Below are 20,117 nucleotides of genomic sequence, written 5' to 3'. Positions count from 1 at the left end.
CCCCCTTAGGGCTATGCAATCATCTGGACACAAGTACCCCAACTTTGCCCAACAGAGACAATCCGGATTACCTTATTCCAGACCACCACCCTATAAAAGATTGCTCCCTTCTCCACCCAGGTGAAGACTCCTAGCCATCTACTGGTTTGGGGCTCCCCCTCCTTGCTCTCCTTTCTTCTCCACCTCCCACTCCCTTTCTCACAATAAAGCTTTGCTTGCATTGCTCAGCTCTCTGTCTCATTTGCCTCCTGACCAAACCCCTGTCAGCCAGTCTGACACTAACCTCATGTGCAGGAAGAATAGCCAGTCATATGGCATAGATTTAAGGATCCCCAAAAGTGGGCCCCTTGCTGCCTAGTTTTTTCCATTGGCACTACCTTTGTGCCTGAAATCTCCACATGAGACATTTCTTTGGGTATAAGGGGTGAAAACTGGACTTAAAATGAAAATGACTCCAATTCTGTGTATTGTGGTTAGGGCAGAAGAACCCATTTATATTAAACGAGGCTGAATGGATCAGGGAGCCACGGCACAGTGTAACAGCCTTGATATGAAGACCTACCAGACCTTGTAGAAGGAATTTCTTTAGCCATATTTCCTTATATTAAAGAAGTCACAGTTTAAGACCCCTCCCATGTTTGCTCCCATATGAACAAATAAATGACATAACTACAGCATTACCACGACTCTTCGCTATGAAGTGAAACACATTGGAATTAAATTTCAGAGAGTGATTCAAAATGGCATAGGTTATATATTGTGACCATTGACCCCCTTGTTACCCCATGTCTCAGAAACCTGGAGTTTCATTACAGATTAGATACTGTAATATAATACTTTGTGGAATGAGTAGAAGTAGATTGATTCGGATATTTTTGTCCTTTGGTGATCAACAATTCTGTATCAGCTGGAAGAAGCGGCTCTTCTTGCCTCCTTGTCCCCGTGACATTCAAGAGGAGTCTTTACCTGAGCAATTCAAACTCCGGGCCAGCTCAGTGGCCATCACCTGGATGATGAGGCCGATCCGGAGCCTGAGCATCTCCACAAAGAGGCTGGGCTGAGACCTGACGTACATGGCCAAGTAAACCATAATTTCCTGGCGGGAACAAGGAAGGTGAGTCAGCACAGGTAAAACAGATGGTTTCAGCCCAGGCCCTGGCACCCGTTTAAAGAAAGGGAAGCAAGTAGGATTCTCTCCCCTCTGGAATCTTAACCTGCGTGAGGACCGCAATGCTGATGTCCTGCCCGCTGGCTTCATAGATAAGGCGGGTCAGCTCTTCAGGGGGAAGAGGCCTGGGGAAGAGAATCATACAGTAAAACAACACAATTGGCACAAACATTCACTTCCACATCTTTCTAGAATTTATATTTCACTTGTAGATAATGGTTACCTTATAAGCCCCAAATAATAACTGCTATCTAGATTAGGCATTAAGGTTTTGAAAGATATTATTTTATTTCAGCTTCATGATAGTTCCTGTTATTCCCATTTTACCTTTAAAGAAACTGAGGCTCAGGAAGGTTAAGTAAATAACCCATGGTTAATAAGTTAGAAGTAGACTTAGACCCCAAGTCCAGCACTCCCTCCTCGATTCCATGCCGCTCCCCTAAGCAGGGTCACTATTAAGGCTGGGGTGACAGGCTGAGATGCTGTTCTATGTCGGCGGCACTTCCACGCCTAATTGATGGCAGGCTAGTTTAAGGGTCTGGGCCTTGCTGGCAGAGAGGGAAAGTGGGCAGATGGGGGACTTACGCAGAGATGGTCTTTTCACGGGGTTCTGGAGGCAGGCCTACTGTGAGCTGCTTCTGGTGTGACAGCAAGTCTGTGCACGCCTATATACACACCGAAAGGGAGCAACGTGACAAAGGGTTACCACTAAGAACTTCAACACAGCAAGAATACCCACTTTCAGGCCAGCACCATTCCAGGGACCTCTCAGCTCTTCACTACGAGGAGGGGGAACAGAAGGCTTGCCATGGGATGGCCTGGTTCAGGGACAATGACTATATATACTACACAGAGGAATGATAAAGCACTGGTATGTCCTAAGCAAGGTCTGAAAAATAATGTCACTTTTCCCTAGAGTTTTTAAAGTTTTACTATCACCTACGTGACCTAATATCCTACTGTACTTACCTCCATGTTCCTTGAAAGTAGGGATTGTTTCACTGCTTGTTTCTGTACCCCTAGCACTGTGTCTAGTAGACAGTAGGTACATAATAAATGTATGTTGATTAATTGTATGCCAAGGAGAGTGTGTGGGATTTTCAAGTTTTTAAAAAAACAGATTACAAAGAGCTTCTTGCTGTATTCCCCACACCTGTCTCTTCCATATCTAGTCCTAACTTTGATGTTATTTAAAACATCTTGTCTTTTCAAAATAATAATACATTTATGACTACTAACAATGTTAGCTGTAATGTAATCACTCTTTAGAGTGATTCTGAGAACAGTCCAGAAGCCTTGGGGTCTAAATTATGATTACAGCTGTGTGAAAGTGCCAGCTAATAAAGATATCTCATTAGCAGAATGACAGATAATTGAGGTTTACTATAATACATTTTAATTTCTTTCCTTCTTTTAACAAGTCTGGTCCCAGAGTTTCAAAAAAGGAACAAAATGAACTTGCTAGAGGTTTGTTCCATTTTCTTAGCTTATTTCTGATGGTGGCAAGGAGAAGAAAAGGGCCCTAATCATCTACAAATTAGACAACTCACTTTTTCTACCAAGTTGATGATATGGAAAGAGCAAAAATGGAGGAAACAAGAAGTGCTAAACTTTACCTCCATTCATCTTTGATGAGTTCATTTTTCAGTTTCAGAAAACAAAATTTCCAAACATGAAGGTTCTTTCTGTGGTTTCACTGCCTGTGGATACTCTCTTCAGAGAAGCAAAACGCTTTTTTGTGACTTGATAGTTAAGTCTCTGAAAGGTGTCAGGCCCGAACAATTCATTACCTTGCAGCCAGCCTGATGATATGTCTCGAAACCTAGCTAAGCTGGTCCTCAGACAAAAGGTGACAAAATTCATTGCCAGGCTCATGCTTGAAACCTTTCCAGTTTGGTGGGACCTATCAAATACTATGTGGCACAGCCTGTGGACACTTAAGATGACCTATTCCATGGAGAATACTCAGAGAGAATTCTAGTCTAAGTGTTTGATAATTACAAATCTACAGTATACATATATGTATACATGTAATATTAAATACATATGATATAGAAGGGAAGGGACGGAGAGAGACAAACACACAAAGAGAATATGAGAATGAATCTGTTTCCTGAGTACTGGGGAAATGTTTCAAGACTTAGTTTCAAGAACAGTTTTTTGTTACATAAAGCCAGAATAATCATGATAAACAACTATGCTTCTCTCACACCTCTGCAAGAACTTCGACCTTCTTCTTTAGCAGCCCTGAGATGTAACGAATCAGGCCCCATTCTTTGTTTAAGCCTGCTTTTCGGTAGAGTTCACTAAGAAGATTGTGAACGGTGACACCATGCTGTCCGGAAAGATTTGTATCCCAGTCAGGGCCCCTGAAAGGGAAGAGACAAATATTTTTGTTAGGGATGTGCTGCAAAATGAGGGAGTTCAAGTTTTAGAATCTGCATTTCTCTGTAGCACAGGAGAATTAGATATGGACAACTATTACTTCATGTCTTATTTAGCAAAGAGACATCTATAAAAAAATTACAAAGAATTCTTTGTCACATCATCTTACAGGTCTAAACTCATTAAAATGTGAAAACCTAGGTTAACTTGTTCTATTTTAAATAGCAATAGTATACCAATCTGGGGATTTGTATGAATGAGGCTTTTCTGTGTGAAATATCTCTTGAACTGGTATGGCTAAAATGTAAAAAGTTTTGCAATCTACAGGGTGTCAGCTGTTTGGACATCTCATCAACTGCTTCTAAATATATCTTGTACAGTCTCTTTTTGAAAAAATAATAACTAAATTCATTTGAAAAAACAAAAGAACAAGAATATTAAAGGAAATAATGGGAAAAATGTTAAGGAAGAAGATTTAGCAGTATTTCAAGGTATATTATTAATCAGTAATTGTTAAAGCTATCTGGTACAGGTTAAGAAACTAAAAAATAGATCAATGAAACTAAATAGACATATAACAAACAGTCTTTTAATAAAAGGTCAAAGTAAATTTGTGTTTGACAAAGGTAATATTCCAAGTTTTTGGAATAAGAATTCACTATTTTGTAAAAATTTCTTGGGAAAACTGGACAACAGTTTCATAGAAACTAGACATGGGCCAATATCTTACATTTACCAAGATATGACAAAAATGGATACATGACCTAGGAATCAAGAGAGATATAAACTAATAAGAATAGAATAGAATGGAATCGGAATAGAACAGAACAGAATAGAAAAGTATTATCTATCAGATTTATGGATAGGAGAAGAAAGCATTGTGAAATGTAAAATGGATAATTTAGAATATATTAAATTGGAAAGGTTTTGTACAAATGATATGGGATAATGGAAAGTAATCAATGACAGTGTCTTGACAGTATTTTTGGCCTTACTTGGAATCATCATAAGTGACATTTCTATATAGGATCATAGATCCAGACCTAAAAGGGAATTTAAGAGGTTTGCTAGTTTGAGTCCTAGTTAGATAAGGCTAAGTTATAGGACTTACCCAAGATCATACATACAATAGACCTCAGAGGTGAGGAGGGTAAAAATCCAGCGTTTCTGACTCCCGAGACATTATTCTTTCCACTGTATCCCACTACCTCAATGTAACATTTAAAGATTTGCAAAGCACTTGAAATACATAAACTCAACCCAACATAAATGTGTCTGATAATTCTCGAAATTCAAAATACCTCAATTTTTCACTCTCAGAGTTGTACCATTAGAATCATCTTTGAGCATTCTCTCTTCCTCACCGCAAACATACAATCAACAACCATTCTTGAAAGGACTACTTCTATAAGAACTTCCACATCTGTCCCACCCCATGGGATAGTGTAAAGAGAATCAAGAGGACCTGGGATCAAATATCATCTCTGACACTACTTCTGTGATATTAGCAGTCACTCAACCTTTTAGGACCTTAGGTCCTTCATTTATAAAATAAGGATATTGGACAAGATGATGTCTGAAATCCCTGCTACCTCCAGATCCCTCATCTCTATTCTACAATCACCCTAGTTTATGCCATCATCCAACTCCTCTTAGACTATTATCATAGCCTCCCACCTATTTTTTTGCTTCCAACTTCCTCTAATACACCCACAATACTGTTAATTATCCTAATGCACCATGCTGATGATCACTCACCACTATCCTCCCTGCTCCCCATCGCCTACCAAAGAGAGTATAAACCCCTCATCTCAGACAGCAGAGGGCACGTAAGGTCCTCTCCAAGCTGGTTCCAAACTACCTGCCTTAGCCATATCTCCTACTCTGTCTCTCTTGGAAATTTAACATACCAGCCAAATTACTCTCTCAGTCCTGTGTGCCCATCTTCCTCTTCCCATTTCCACATCTTCATTCTCACTCTTCTCTGAACCTAAAATAGACTTCTTCCCTTTTTCTGTAGAAATGCCTTTCTTTCTTCAAGGCCCAACTCACATCAGTTGATACCATGTTCTCCACAAAGTCTCTCTCACTACATTATTCCCATTGGGGGAAAGTGAGTATTCCATCCTCAGATTTCTCATAGCACTTTTCCTGGACCTCCTCCTTATATAAGAATTGTGTATTTGTCCTTTTCTCTATTAAATTGTAAGGTCCTTGAGAGCAGGGCCTTGGTCTTGTCTTTGTGTCTCAAACACCTAGTAAATGATTGGCCCTAAAGGTTGTTAAACTGTGAAGGTAAAGCATTAATACCCAACCTACTGAATGCTGATCACTTACTTTAAGACATAAAGAATATACAAGATATCTGCCTGGTCCTGAAGATTAGAGCATTCCTTCAGTTGCTCCACCAGCTTCTCACAGTCAAGATCTCCATGGGCATCTTTGGGCCAATGCACATCAGTTTCTGAAGTCTGTTAAAGCCAAGTAAAGTATTAAAATTAAACTGAAAACACTGAAGTTAAACAAAAGAAAAACCTACCAATTTGGTTATTGGACTGCCTTTCTGTGCCCCGCTTTCTGTAGAACTAACATGTAGAGAATGTAGAGAAAGACGGGCTCACAGTTACAAGGTTCAAACTTACCTCCAAAGTCAAGCAGACAGACTGAAGGCTCTTTTTATAGAAGCATTTCCCCCACTAGAGTTCTCCTACATTGACAAAAATCACAGATCTTCTGTGTGTTGCTTATAATTTATACACATAAACTTCCCTTTTCTGGCACTATATCATATACTGTTTTACAACAGACAGAATGGCTCAGGTTAGAGAAATGTGCTGGTTTTTATGCCCATGACATAAGAGATTAGCCTAAAACCTCATAAGACAAGGGCTTTATTTATTAGGCACCATTAGGTTTGAATCATTGTGTAAGTGTTGTCCGTGTTACAACAAAGATTACGTCCCGGATACTGCTGTCCAAATTGGAATAAAAGGTTTTCTTATCAATAATTTTCAGGCCTCTAATAATGCAGGATAGGCTGACCAGCTTAAAGGCTAAGGAATCATTATTCACATTTCTGTGCTAGTCCTGGAGGAAGACCTAGATTTAAATGTGACCTCAGACACTTACTAGCTGTGTAACCCTGGGCAATTTAACCTGTGTCTCATTAACTTCATTTAACCTCTGTCTACCTCAGTTTTTTCAACTATAAAATTGGAAAAATAATAGCATCTACCTCATAAGGCTGCTATAAGGATCAAATGGGATATATTTGCAAACTGGTTAGCACAATTCTTGGCACATAGTTGTTATATTAAGCAACAAAATACTTGCTTCCTTCCCCATCATAGGTGCCAGAGTTTACCTATCAGCTTTTCAAGGATAAAACATTTGGTATTTGGGGAATTACTGGCAAACATCTTTATATATTTTTCTCCCTAGAGTTCTCATATATCATTTTATTACTTAAAAAATTAGAAGCAGTAACATTTACTTATCTTGTTTCTCTAAAATGATTATCCCTAGCTAGCAGACACAGAAAAAAAAATGTAATTCCTCATTCTAGTTTGGCTTCCTCAGCAGTACTAGTGGATGGTTTCTAAAAAATAAATACGGTGGGGGCAGCTGGGTAGCTCAGTGGATTGAGAGTCAGGTCTAGAGACAGGAGGTCCTAGGTTCAAATCTGGCCTCAGACACTTCCCAGCCGTGTGACCCTGGGCAAGTCACTTGATCCCCAATGCCTAGCCCTTAATACTCTTCAGGCTTGGAACTGTTACACAGTATTGATTCTGAGGCAGAAGGCAGAAGGTTTGAAAAATAAGGAAAAAAAAAAGAAACAGTTTTCAGAAATGTAACAGGGATATAAGAGTGTTATTTTGGGAGGTCTAACATTCCAAACATATTACCTTTATTAGGAGAGGTTGTCGAGAATCAACAAGGTTCAATGATTTCCGATGGGCACTTAGAACCTTAGTTGGCAAGGATATGGAAACACCTGGAAAGCAAAATAATGAAAATGAGGCTTCTTAAGGGAAGGTAATAAAATATTTCCCCCCTAATCCTCAAGCAATCAGGTAATAAAAGTACTGTGTCCAGGAAAAGCTGATTCCAGAAATGTCTATGACTTCATGCTCTGTGGTCTATCTCTTGTAGTTGGATTTTAAAATTCATTGTCACCCAAGGGGAATAGGGAAGTTTTACTTTCTAAAGCCAGTGAGAAATCAGGACAAGAGTTACTCTATTTATGTTATCATGCTTCAGAGTTTTGTGACTCCATCTAGGAGGCAGGGGACTATGCTCCCTCCATACCTCAGGAGACAAGTTTAACAAATTGCTATAGGCAAAAAGCACTTCATCACTAGGGGGCCAACTTACTGGGGATAGCTGACCTCTGACAACTAATGGGAGATTCTTTACCTGGACTTGGCAGCGCTGTTCTACTGCTCTATCACCGGGAAACTCAAAGCCAATTCCCTATCATTATAAAGCTTCAGAGTAGGACTTTTCTGGAAGACTAGCCATTATATAAAATGATGAATGAAAATTCAATTGCTAATGACATCAGAAGAACCAGAACAATAAATATATATTTTATCATCCAGGCCACAGAGAGGGGCTATAAGGGATCCTGTCCTGTGGGTTGGCTTTGCTGAACTGCACTAGACTCAAGGTGTGAGTTCCCTCTCACATGGCTCCAAAGAAGGGACTCTTAATCTTAACTCTGCAGCCTCCTCCTTGACTAATATCTAAATTTCGAGAACAGCTAAGCCCCGATTTTTGAGATGGAGGTTCCAGCACCTCTTTAGTTCCTGGGTTCAGACTGGTGCTACCCTGCATCCTTAATTGGTTTGTCACCTGTTGTCTTTCTGCCATTGTACCAAGATGGTATCAAGAAGTGCACAGTATTAGCCTTTGTTTTCTCTTTTACTTCCTTCCCTCATAAGAACATTTTGTGAGGCTTAGCACTTCCTGGGGCTCATTCACAAGAATAATGTAAAGAGTTAAGAAGGAAAAATCCTCGGCCAAAGGCAAAGGATATTTGAATGTATTCTGAGATAGAGCTCTGGGGAAGGTGACCTAGGTTGACAACTAAGAGTAACATTATTTGCTAGGCAACTACAACTGAATAATATTAGTTGCCTGAATGATGCATTGGCTTGAAATGGTTTTATTATTCTTTTATATAATCATTATCCCCTTTTTTCACCCTCTCTGCCAAATACTGTCTACTTCCTCTGCCAGGCTACTTGCAAGAAAGAAGGAGTGGCACTTAGATTAGTAAATTGCCTTCCATTTCTGGGAATAATATTTTTGGTCTATCCTTTAGTCTTTTTTGGACACAAACAAAGAAAAAGAGAAGCTCTTGGTTCTAATCTTAGTGACTTTAATCTGAATGTAATTAAATAATTTCTTTTGCAAAACTTTTTCCCTTTCTAAAAATTTTTTTAATTTTATTTTTAGTAAAATTTATTTTACTAAAAATGGCATTTTTACCACAAATGGCATTCAACCGGCAAATATAAATGTATATGTAAATTATGTCTTTTGTGTTTCCATTTTTCACTTCATTATCTGGAGGTGAGCATTCGAAAGTTATTCTTCAAATTTTAAATCTGTAACTGTATATAATGTTTTCTTGGTTCTATTTGTTTCACCTTTCATTATCTCATGTAGTTCTTTCCAAGACTTAAAAAAATTAACCTGCTTATAATTTCTTATGGCTCAGTAGTAGCCCATCACAATCATATACCACAATTTATTTAGCCATTCCCCAATTGATGGAATCCCCTTGACTTCCAGTTCTTTGCCAGTAAAACAAGAGCTGCTACAAATATTTTGTAATATAGAGATTCTTTTCCTTTTTCCCTGATCACCTAGGGAAACAGATTCAGGAACAGTATTGCTGAATCCAAGGTTATATACACTGTTTAATAACTCTCTGGGTATAATTCCAAATTGCTCTCCAAAATGGCTAGATCAGTTCACATTTCCATCAACAGTGTGTTACTGCCCCCATTTTTTCATACCCCCTCCAACATTTGTCATTTTGCTCTTTTGCCATTTTAGTCAATCTGATGGATGTGAGATGATACCTTACTATGGTTTTGGTTTGCATTTCTCTAATCAGCAGTGATTTAGAGCATTTTTTCATATGCCATATGTACTGAAGCCATATATAGGCTTTGATTTCTTCCATCTGAAAACTATTTGTCCACATATTTTGCCCACTTATCAGTTGGGGGATGGCTCTTATTCTTATAGATTCGACAAAGTTTTCTACATATTTTAGACATGAGACCTCTATCTGTCTATGAAAAAATTTTCCCAATTTTCTGCTTTCTTTCTAATCTTGGCAATATTTTTTTAATTTGTTCAAAAAATTTTCAATTTAATGTACTCAAAATGATTTTATATCTCATAACGCTCTCCATCTCTTATTGGCTCATAAATTCTTCTATCCATAAATCTGACAGGTAATATATTTCATGTTTTTCTAATTTTCTTATGAAAAATTTCCTCCTTAATAATGCCATGGAGAAGGCACTATAAAAATCTCTGTGAATGGCACTACTTCAGCAAATGCTGAGCATTTTTAAATCGTGTAGACTGTTTCTGCTTTTTGAGGGTCTTCATAACTATAAATGGAAATTTTGTTCTCTAATTAGTAGCCTATTAACTATTACCCCTGCCATTTTTTTTATCGTGAGTTACAAGAAAATAATGTTAAGTTCATGGCAGGATGTGTAGAAGATGATTAGAAGTGAAAATCAAGCCTTAAATATTTTGTTTCAATGGTGATATAAATTCACTGTTGCAACTACTCAAATAACTAGTTGCTAAAGCAGAAATGTGCTGGGGAGGATAAGACCAGTCTATATTAAAGTTAGTGATGGATAAAGAAGGTAAGGATAATAGTTTGATTTCAGGAGAATGAAATTCAAGGAGTTTGATATGAATGAAATACAAGGTGGAAAGGACCTCATTGTCCAAGATTCTACAACAGGTATTAGGAATCTTTTTTTGTTTCACAGAACTCAATGGCAATCTGGTAAAGACTATGGAATCTCTTTTAGAACAATGTTTTTAAATGCATAAATTAAAAGGCAGGATCATAAAGGAAGCAAATTATATTGACAAAAGCTATCAAAATACTTTTAAAAAATGAATGAAAAAATCCCAGGTAAAGAATCTTTGTTCTAAAGTGAAAAAAAAATTTTTTTTGAAAGGTACAATGTATTAGATGATCTCTCAGGTCCCTTCTGGTCTAATCTATAATTTTATGAAGAAGAAAATGAGGAACGACTTATCAACTAACAAGACTTGAAAATATATGTACAGAAGATTAAAGTGAAGAAAGAGAAACTGAGGATGGATACAGAAGAAAGAAGCAATCCTCTAAGAATATTAGGCATGCTGAAAAACAAAAAGGGCTGAGGCATATGATGAATGTGAATGATAACAAAAGAGCCTTTTAAAATTGGGAGTAAGAAGAAGGTGAATATGAAAGAAGACTGTTTGGGGAGAGGGAAATGACAATAATGGATGATGGACAGTAGAAGAATTGGTCAATATTTATTTTTGTTTTTCTCTCCTAAGAAAAATGATCCTCAGGTTGGGCTAGATAGAGCAAAAGGTTAAATAGGAAATTGAATTCCAGGAACAGTTTTAAGAGAATATATAGGAACTCTCAATAAGTTGAAATTGCCTAGCCAACATGAACTACAATTCAGGGAAATGAAAGGATGTGATTTATAAATGATGTGTCAGTGATTTTTGAGAAATTTGGGCAGAAGAGACAAGGGCTGCAGAACCAATAAGTAACAAAAGCCCAAAGTGATTTTTTTTAAAGAGGCAGAAGGCAAATTCTTCAAACTCTAGGTTGCTCAATTTGCCTTTTACCTCAGGCAGAATTCTAGACTGAATTATCAAAGGATGAGTTTTTCTAAACACTTAGGAAGAGATGAGAGTATCACTATAATAAGCCCAAGGTAACTAAGAAAAAGTCATCTCAAACACTTCATTTCTCTGTGACCCAAGTTACTTAACCTCAACTACCTAGACCTTACTATTCTTTAAGTCTTGGAACCAATACTTAGTATTAAATCTAAGGCAGAAGGTAAGGGCTTTAAAAAGAGAGAGAGAAAAAGCCATACTAAATAAATCTCATTTCTTTTCTTATCAGATTTCCAGACTGACAGATCAAAATGACATAAATATATATATATATAAATTTCAACAAGTAGTTGAACAAAGATTTCCTTTTAGATAATCACAGGAAGAAGTGAGTTGGCTGACAATATAATTTAGGTGTATTCAGAAATGGCTGAAAAACCAGACCAAAAGTCAGATAATTAATGGAATCCGGTTAAATTGACAAGGTATCATATCTATTCTCCTGTCCTTATTCTCTTCACTCTTTTTAGCAATGACCTGGATTAAGGCCTAGATAGTGTGTTTCTAAAAATCTGAGGAAGATACAAAGTAGGAAGAAATATCTAGTATTGGATTGGATCTAGAAATATCTAGATTGGAACTGTGATCCCTAAAGAGGGCAAAAACGATGGGTCAAATTTAGTCAGATGAAATTTAGCTGATATATAAAAAATAATACATATGAATTTTTAAAATCAACTGCAGAACTAGGAAGACTAGACTAGGGCATGGGTCAGGAGTTTTTCTTGTGAAAAATATCTGAGTATTCAAGGCTTCATATTTAATATGATTTCATCCCTGTAAGATGACAGCCAAAAAAAAGTGAACATGATCTTAATCTGTATTGTCTTAGCAGTAGAGGCTGTTGGTCCCTCTGCACTTTGTTGTGGCTAACATCTGGAGCATTATGTTTAAGTTCTGGACATCACATTTTAGAAAGTATACTGCCCCTCTGGAACATGGCCTAAAGCAGATTCCCAGGATGGGAAGAAGACTGGAAACCATGACACCTGATGATGGGTGGAAGGAACTGGGGAAGTATAACCTTGAAAAGACAAGATTTAGGAGGAAAGGAACTGGATAGCTGTTTATGAACACAGTGAAAACAACTAGAAAGCAAAAGAGGAGTTAGCCTTATTCTGCTTAGCTCCAGAATGCAGAACTAGAAGCAAAGGGTACAAATGGCAGAGAGGTAGAATTTTGTATGATAGGAAGTGCGTTATCTAAGAAGCAGTAGTTTTCCCCACTTACCCAAGGAGTCTTCTAGCACTGGCTAGGATATTATCAAGGAGATTCCAAGTCAGAACAGATAAGACTAAATAGTTTCTGAGGTAGATTCTGGGATACTATTTTTTTTTTATGTTCTGTATATGTTTTTCATGTTATATGTGCTTCTCTTTAAAGGGGATGAATGATTCATGTTCTACCCAAATTTATATAATAATTAGCTCTATTATAAGGCTAATTAAAATAACACCTAATGTTTGTTATATACGTGCCTGTGTTTAGAATTACAGAAGATAAATAATACAATCCCTTATGGAGCTATTTTTTAATACTCTCCCTCTCCTGTTATATACTTGAATAATTTAAGTATATACTAGAGTTCACTGGTATACATGCTGCCTCCATGTTACCTTCATGCCTTAGTAAATGGCCTTTGTCAGTTAATATGGAAGAAAAAGAGATTATCACTTGGCAGCCAATCTTCTGTTCATGAGCCTCTGGATTTCACTAGGCTAGGCATCAAATGATAGTGTAGTCTATTTAATAAAATGAACTATAAAGCGATTTAATTATAACTAATTATGCCTTTATAAAAGTAGAATTTTAGATCTGGAAGGGATACTAAGACGTAACTGAGTCTACTTCCCATCATTTTATAGACAAGGAAACTGAGATAAACAGGTAAAATGATTGCTCATTGCCAGGCAGGGGAAGAAATATAAACTTAAGTCTCTTGATTCCAAGCCAATGAGTTTTTTGCTAAAGTAATTAGCCAGAGTTCTATCATTTATAGTAAGAACAAATCAATATTATTTACAATATTTAATTAGAAATTTAAACATTAAAGTATCTTGTGAGGTTATGATATATTCAAGACTGAAAAGACACATATAAACTAGTATTTTTAGTTAGATAAGAATGATAAGTCAATAGCATACAAGGAATTTCCAAACCCTTTTCCTTGGCCATTATAGAAAGTATATCCCGTGTGGAATGAATGGCACTGAAAACATGGCGGTCTTCAGCAGTCTTGGAAAGTGTTGGGAGATAGCACTTAAGAGCTGTGCTTTGTAACAGATGGCTGATGTACTGGTCAAGCTCATCTTGACTTTCTGTAATCAGATAATTATAAAGAAAATTCAATCAAAATAAGCTTAAAAATATGATACATAACATATAGCAGATAAAAGTCAAACTAGAAAAACTACTTAAACTAATATATAAGGGAATATTTGTATACCTCTATTCTTTGGTCCTTACTCTGGAAAAATAATTATGCTCTAAAGGAAAAAAAATCAAAATGTAGCCACAATGCAATATCTAAAGTCAGAATAGCTAGAAGTAATTTCAACAAAACACCAAAAGTGGCTTTAGTAGATCTTTACCTTAACTACCAATAACTAAATTTTATATCGATAGGAAAAAATAAGAGCAATGCACAGTTTTGGGGTGGGGAGAGAGAACATTCTGCTTATTACTACTAAAACTTCCATTATTGAATTTCAGCTCCAAATGCTCACATTTAGGCTAGCACCATTTTATAATCATAAATCTATACAATCTGAGGAATATCTACTCAGAATATTAAAACCTAATATTCATCAGGCCCAAATTAAAGGGTATAGTGTATGAAGGATTCTCATTTTCATTACTTGGAAGTTGAGTCAAAGACTGTGCTTTTAAGTTGTTCTTATACATTTTAAACCATTCTGCTTACTGAAGTTTTTTGTATAAATATTTGAAAGGGCAATTATTCTTTGAGTTTGTGTTTATGGTCATCTTTATCACAAAACCACAATTTCACAAGCTTCACAAAACACATAAAATTATTTCAGAATGTACCTTCATTATAGATATCTTCTGAATATCCATCCAGATCATATTCACTATCAGGACTGTAGCTTCCATCACTGGTATCATCAAATAGCTTCTCATCACCATCTGGATCCAGGAAAGTCAAATCCGTATAGAAAGAAGTGGTAAGAAATTCTGAAAGATTCCCTAATTTTACTCTGTAAAGAAGAAACAATGACAAGAAAATATCTTCATATCCAGAATGTACTTTTACCAGTATATGTATATACATATATGTATGTGTATATATATATATATATACATATATATATATATATATATTTTTTTTTTACCAGTTAGACAAATTGTGACCTATATTGGCCCACATGGCAATACTAGGCAATAGTCAAGAAAAAACAAAAACATACACAAAGCAGTAAGCCAAAGAGTCCAAAGCAGAATGGATCTGAATGAATCAATTCATTGAACCATGACCAGAACCAAAAGTTTATTATTTATTATTTTTATCCTAGAAAAGCAATATTTCACTAAGCTAAAAAAAGTCTCTTTTGGAAAAAAGCAGTAAGGTCCATTAGAATTAGAATTTCACTGTGGGCAGCAGTAAAAATTTTCCTAAGGAAGTTAACACCAGATCTTCAGTTGCTATAGACCTAATACTTTATGGTGAAAAAATAAATTACTGCTTAGACTCATTTTATGATGGAAAAAAATATATTACTGCTTAGACTCATTTTGTTTAATTGGGGGAAATAGAGGAAGAATAGATGTATGGTTAAAAAATAGATTCCTCTTTCAAAAAACTAGGTCATAATTCTTATAGCTATTGTTTACTAAGTAAATTTAAGTATTTAATTAGAAGCAGGCTCACTAGTTTGACTTCAAAAGGTAACAAGCTAAAGAGATATGAGGGGAAGAAAAGATTTTTTACAAACTCCAAGGCAGTTTTACTCCCAGACCTGGAGTAGCAAATCACAAAATTCTTTCACTTTTGCCACAAAGCAAAGAAAATTCAAGGAGCTAGAGAAAAAGCTCGGTTATTCAACAGTACGGAGAAGGAAGGTGAACACCGTCAAGCCTGGAAATAGACACTTTCCCTGCTACTGAACAAGTAACAGTTGAAGAAATTATTAGTTGGCTCTCACATACATGGCAAGAAATGTGTATATTCCCGGAATGGCTTTTAATTTAAAAATATTCAAGGCAAAAATAGAATAATATTTCATACTCAAGACTGAAAAAAAATGTTAACAGCTTTTAACTGTTAACCACTGTTTAGTGAGATATTTTCTCCAGAATAAGAGTGCTTAATATACACCAATCACTAAATATTGATTTATAGTTAAGATTGTATCTATATCCCTTATATTTTTAAAATTTTGTCCTAAATTACACATTATACTTTTAAATATGAAACGATGCTCATTAATCAAAAGTTATCTTTTTCTGTTTTAACAGAGTTCTGTTTTTCATAGAAAAAGTATTAACGGACTGAGAATATGCACAATATTCCTATATGTACTGTTAGCCACAGCTAAGAAAATGTAACTGTTTGGGTATCAAAGCCTTAATCCAAGCATTAACTAACTGCCTCATTTTTTAAGTGATTAAGTGATTTGTCCTAAATTACACATTATACTTTTAAATATGAAACGGTGCTCATTAATCAAAAGTTATCTTTTTCTGTTTTAACAGAATTCTGTTTTTCATAGAAAAAGTATTAACGGACTGAGAATATGCACAATATTCCTATATGCACTGTTAGCCACAGCTAAGAAAATGTAACTGTTTGGGTATCAAAGCCTTAATCCAAGCATTAACTAACTGCCTCATTTTTAAGTGATTATATATGCTAAATCCCTTTTTAGCAATGGATATAAACCTTAAATTTAAAAAAAAAACAAATTATAGGTAAAGGGCCTAGGAGGAAATGAACTGCTTCTATGACACGACCCTTGGAAACCCAAGCTTATATATAAAAAGGGCTAATGTCACACTCATTCCCTATGCCTCCATCTAAAAAGCAAGCAGAAGGCAATTACAACCTCTGCTAGCTCTGTAGTAACAACAGTAACAAAAAGATCCTCCTGGGCCTTGTAATGAAAATAGAGTTGAGAGTTTTGGCAATTTCTTCATCCGTGGCAGAGTTAGAAGCTGATTTGAAGATGGAAAGGACAATCTAATGTCTTTATATTTGTACATCTTCCACTGATGATAAGAGATTTGGACTGATATCCACGCAGGGTGACTCCAAAACCAAACTCAGGTATTATAGTCACTTTTTTATCTATCCCCTACACTATATCACAAGTTCGTAACTTTTAGTTGCTTCACTATTAAATGTCAGAAATTAATATATCTGAATAAGTGTTCTATGAACAAATGAGAAAAGGACAGAGAAAAGAAAATCTATTTTATTATTACTTTGATGGTATTACTTTGAATATTACTACCATTATTATTAATATATTCTATGAATAAATAAAGGAAAAGAAAGCAAAACAGCAAACCCAATTTGGCAAATCATGAGTTACCTTGCTCCTCCAAAATATCCATCCTCCAGTTTCCTAATTGTGGAAAGCACAGCTGAATCAATATCTGAGCCATCATTTGCTAAAGGGGTAAAATGCAGCAAGTTATTTTTCCATAGCATAAGAATACATTTGTACAAGTATTTTAAAATATCTTTTTTTTAAACCCCTACCTTCTGTCTTGGAGTCAATACTGTGTATTGGCTCCAAAGCAGAAGAGTGGTAAGGGTATGCAATGGGGGTCAAGTGACTTGCCCAGGGTCACACAGCTGGGAAGTGGCTGAGGCTAGATTTGAACCTAGGACCTCCTGTCTCTAGGCCTGGCTCTCAATCTTAAAATATCTTTAATTAATTTTCTAGAATATAGTCTCATTTAAATAATTCTAATAAAAAGCATTCCTACTCTAAAAGTAAGATGTGACCAATAAGCAGGTAAGATACAAGACTCTTATTGTGAAAGTTATCTTGAAAGGGATCAAAATCAATTCATTTTTTAAAGACGAAAGAAACATGAGTTACTGAGCATTGTGTGAGTGATGGGGAAAGTGAGAGTGGGTCTTCCTGTCATTCTCCATCGTGAACACAGGTAAGCCAATTCAATCCGAAGCATCTCCACAATCATCTCATTATCCAGAGCCAAGTAGAAGTGGTGCTGATCAGTAAACTGTGGATCAGAAGACACATGAGCAAAACTGAGTTTTATTTATCTTTACAAAGTCACAACTGAATAATTTTTTAAATTAAGAGGCCTTCTCACAATTTTTTTCCTCTCTTACTACATTAAAACAAATTACACTGTTAAGAGGCTATTTTGATGTGGGCTCTTAAGGGAAAGGAACACTCCTAAGATTTATTTTGAGTATTTCAGGAAGTTCCTTTCCCAACAAGTCTATAAAAAGAAATCGATAACTAATTTCTACTTCTTCCAGGGCTGTCATGTCTAGGAATTATATTAAAGTGACAACAGCAAGAACAGAGTAATGAAATCAAAATTTTGCTTGATTTCTAGTGAATGTGGAATAATGTTTCATAAGTCAATAAAAGTCAAACTTGTTCTCTTGGATTTTAAAACCTTATGCACTTGGAGCTCTAGTTTAAATTTATAAGGAAAAAAAACCCCAAACACTAGGTTAAGTAAACAGACCTCTGAGGAAAATTACTGAATGTTGAGTTTAAAAAATGTCTCAGGGAGTCAAGATACTCAATTCTGTGCTTAGATAATAAGGACTTTGTTTTTTCTTTTTTATTGTCCTAGATGAAGGGACAGGTAGGTCTGTCCTTTCTCCAAAATATTTAATATTCATTTCCAATGGGCTATTTTTCTTCTTTAAAAAATAATTTAAATATATATTTCTCCTTTAAATAGTAATACATAGTTGGAAATTATATAATACTTTCCATAATTTGTCAGATTTCATGAAAATTATGTGAGTTGATCCTGTTACTTCTAAAATTATGCTCTTTATGAGGAAAGGAGGACTATAATTTTAAGTTACTATTGTTTTGGAATGCAGGTAGTCCTTGCAGTCTGTACATGAAGACTTTCATCTTTTATAGGGCATTAAAGCCAAAGTTCTTGCAATTTGAGATATATATATATATGTATCTCAAATTGCAAGAACTTATATATATATATATATATCTCAAATTGCAAGAATATATTTAATGGGGTAAATTTAAGAAATTTGAAAACAATATAGGAGATCACAGTAGAGACATGTGATGTCTCCCCACCTCACTATGGAGAAAGAGAGAAAAAGGAAGACAGAGGCAGAGAACATACATTAGGTATCTTTCCTTACCTAGCTTTCTATATTTTAAACAAGTCTGCCACACAGAACATAGACATATTACTGTAGAAAGGGTAGCTTAACAATCAATCAGGCATTCATTAAGCACCTATCTTCAAACAAAAGGAAATAAGCGTGTTTGTTGTTGGCTTGTTGTCCTCACCTGAGGAGTAAAAGCAAATATTTGATTCCTAATCACATAGAGTTTGGAGGTTCCAAGAACACCAATGTGTCTATATGGTCGTCCACTTAGTTTCAGGTTCTTATTCCGTCCTTTTCACAAAAGACAAGAACCAAGGTTAGTGAAATGTAATTATGACCAACCTAAGTAATATTGGGGGAAAAAAACCAGTTATAGGATAAAGAAAACAAACTCTTACTTTATTTCTGTAACTCTCAAAAATAAAAACTTCTTTGGAGATATATAGCACTTTCTATTAAAATTTATATGCCTGAAAGGAAATAATAAAGGCTTACATATTATTATTTCCAATGAAGTTTTAGATGGAACAGTTGGGATTATAAACCAATGCTAATTTCTTCTAAAACTATGTGCATCGTGGCAGTCCACTCACCTTTTCTCATTTGACCAATAGGTATTTTCTGATAATACAGTTAAAAAAATTAGAATTACCAGTAAGCAAGATTCTGGTCAAGTCCTTAACTTCTCAGGACTTCTAGACAATTTTCTATAATTATGAATTGCAGAGCAAGTGCCCAGCTATCCTGGCAGAAGGCATTTCTCCAGCAGGAGTTCCCTACATCAATGAAATTAGAGGTGCCTTGCCCCACCCCTATCTCTACGTGATTAGTTGTAATTTTCAATACAGAATTTAATAAATTGTTTGGCACTAGGCTGTGATATGTATATCTAGGCAGTGATAAATAACCCATCTGGAAACCAGTTTAGCACAAGCCTGAGTGGAAGAATCATGGATATTTTCTCACAACCATTTTTTACAAACAGCATTGAGAGTTTGATAAAATGATGACACTTCTATTTCTTTATACCTACACACAGATACTGTGGAAATGGAAATCAAATTAAGTTTTTCACCAAAACATTGGATAACAACTTTATAAACCTACCAAGCTTAGCGTATATGTGGCTAAGTATTCGAGCTGGTTGTACTCGGATTGGGTGGATGTCAGCAATGCTCTGCACACTGAATCCATGCTTTGTTAGCAATTCCTTAATTTTATTTGATTCTGCCAAAACAGTGACTAGGAAAGAAGAGAGCACAGAATAAAGATTTGGATGCTTAGTTTTTA

The 20,117-nt window shown here is 35.7% G+C and overlaps 1 protein-coding gene across 1 annotated transcript in view; it reads right to left on the bottom strand.

The window, feature by feature from the left end:
* PHKA2 (phosphorylase kinase regulatory subunit alpha 2) overlaps positions 1–20,117 on the bottom strand; it is a 113,685-nt gene that overhangs the window by 16,936 nt on the left and 76,632 nt on the right. The window contains exons 14-25 of the mRNA XM_044670332.1: positions 19,935–20,069; positions 19,009–19,118; positions 17,575–17,719; positions 17,059–17,137; positions 14,555–14,724; positions 13,651–13,824; positions 7,459–7,547; positions 5,891–6,024; positions 3,381–3,537; positions 1,754–1,833; positions 1,215–1,293; positions 967–1,096 (exon numbers count right to left, since the gene is read on the bottom strand). Coding sequence (XP_044526267.1) covers positions 967–1,096; positions 1,215–1,293; positions 1,754–1,833; positions 3,381–3,537; positions 5,891–6,024; positions 7,459–7,547; positions 13,651–13,824; positions 14,555–14,724; positions 17,059–17,137; positions 17,575–17,719; positions 19,009–19,118; positions 19,935–20,069 — 1,482 coding nt within the window. The remainder of the gene's footprint in view (positions 1–966; positions 1,097–1,214; positions 1,294–1,753; positions 1,834–3,380; positions 3,538–5,890; positions 6,025–7,458; positions 7,548–13,650; positions 13,825–14,554; positions 14,725–17,058; positions 17,138–17,574; positions 17,720–19,008; positions 19,119–19,934; positions 20,070–20,117) is intronic.

Source organism: Gracilinanus agilis, chromosome 3 (genome assembly GCF_016433145.1).
Source record: "Gracilinanus agilis isolate LMUSP501 chromosome 3, AgileGrace, whole genome shotgun sequence".
Classification (NCBI taxonomy): Eukaryota; Metazoa; Chordata; class Mammalia; order Didelphimorphia; family Didelphidae; genus Gracilinanus; species Gracilinanus agilis.
This window is presented reverse-complemented; position numbering and strand designations above follow the sequence as displayed.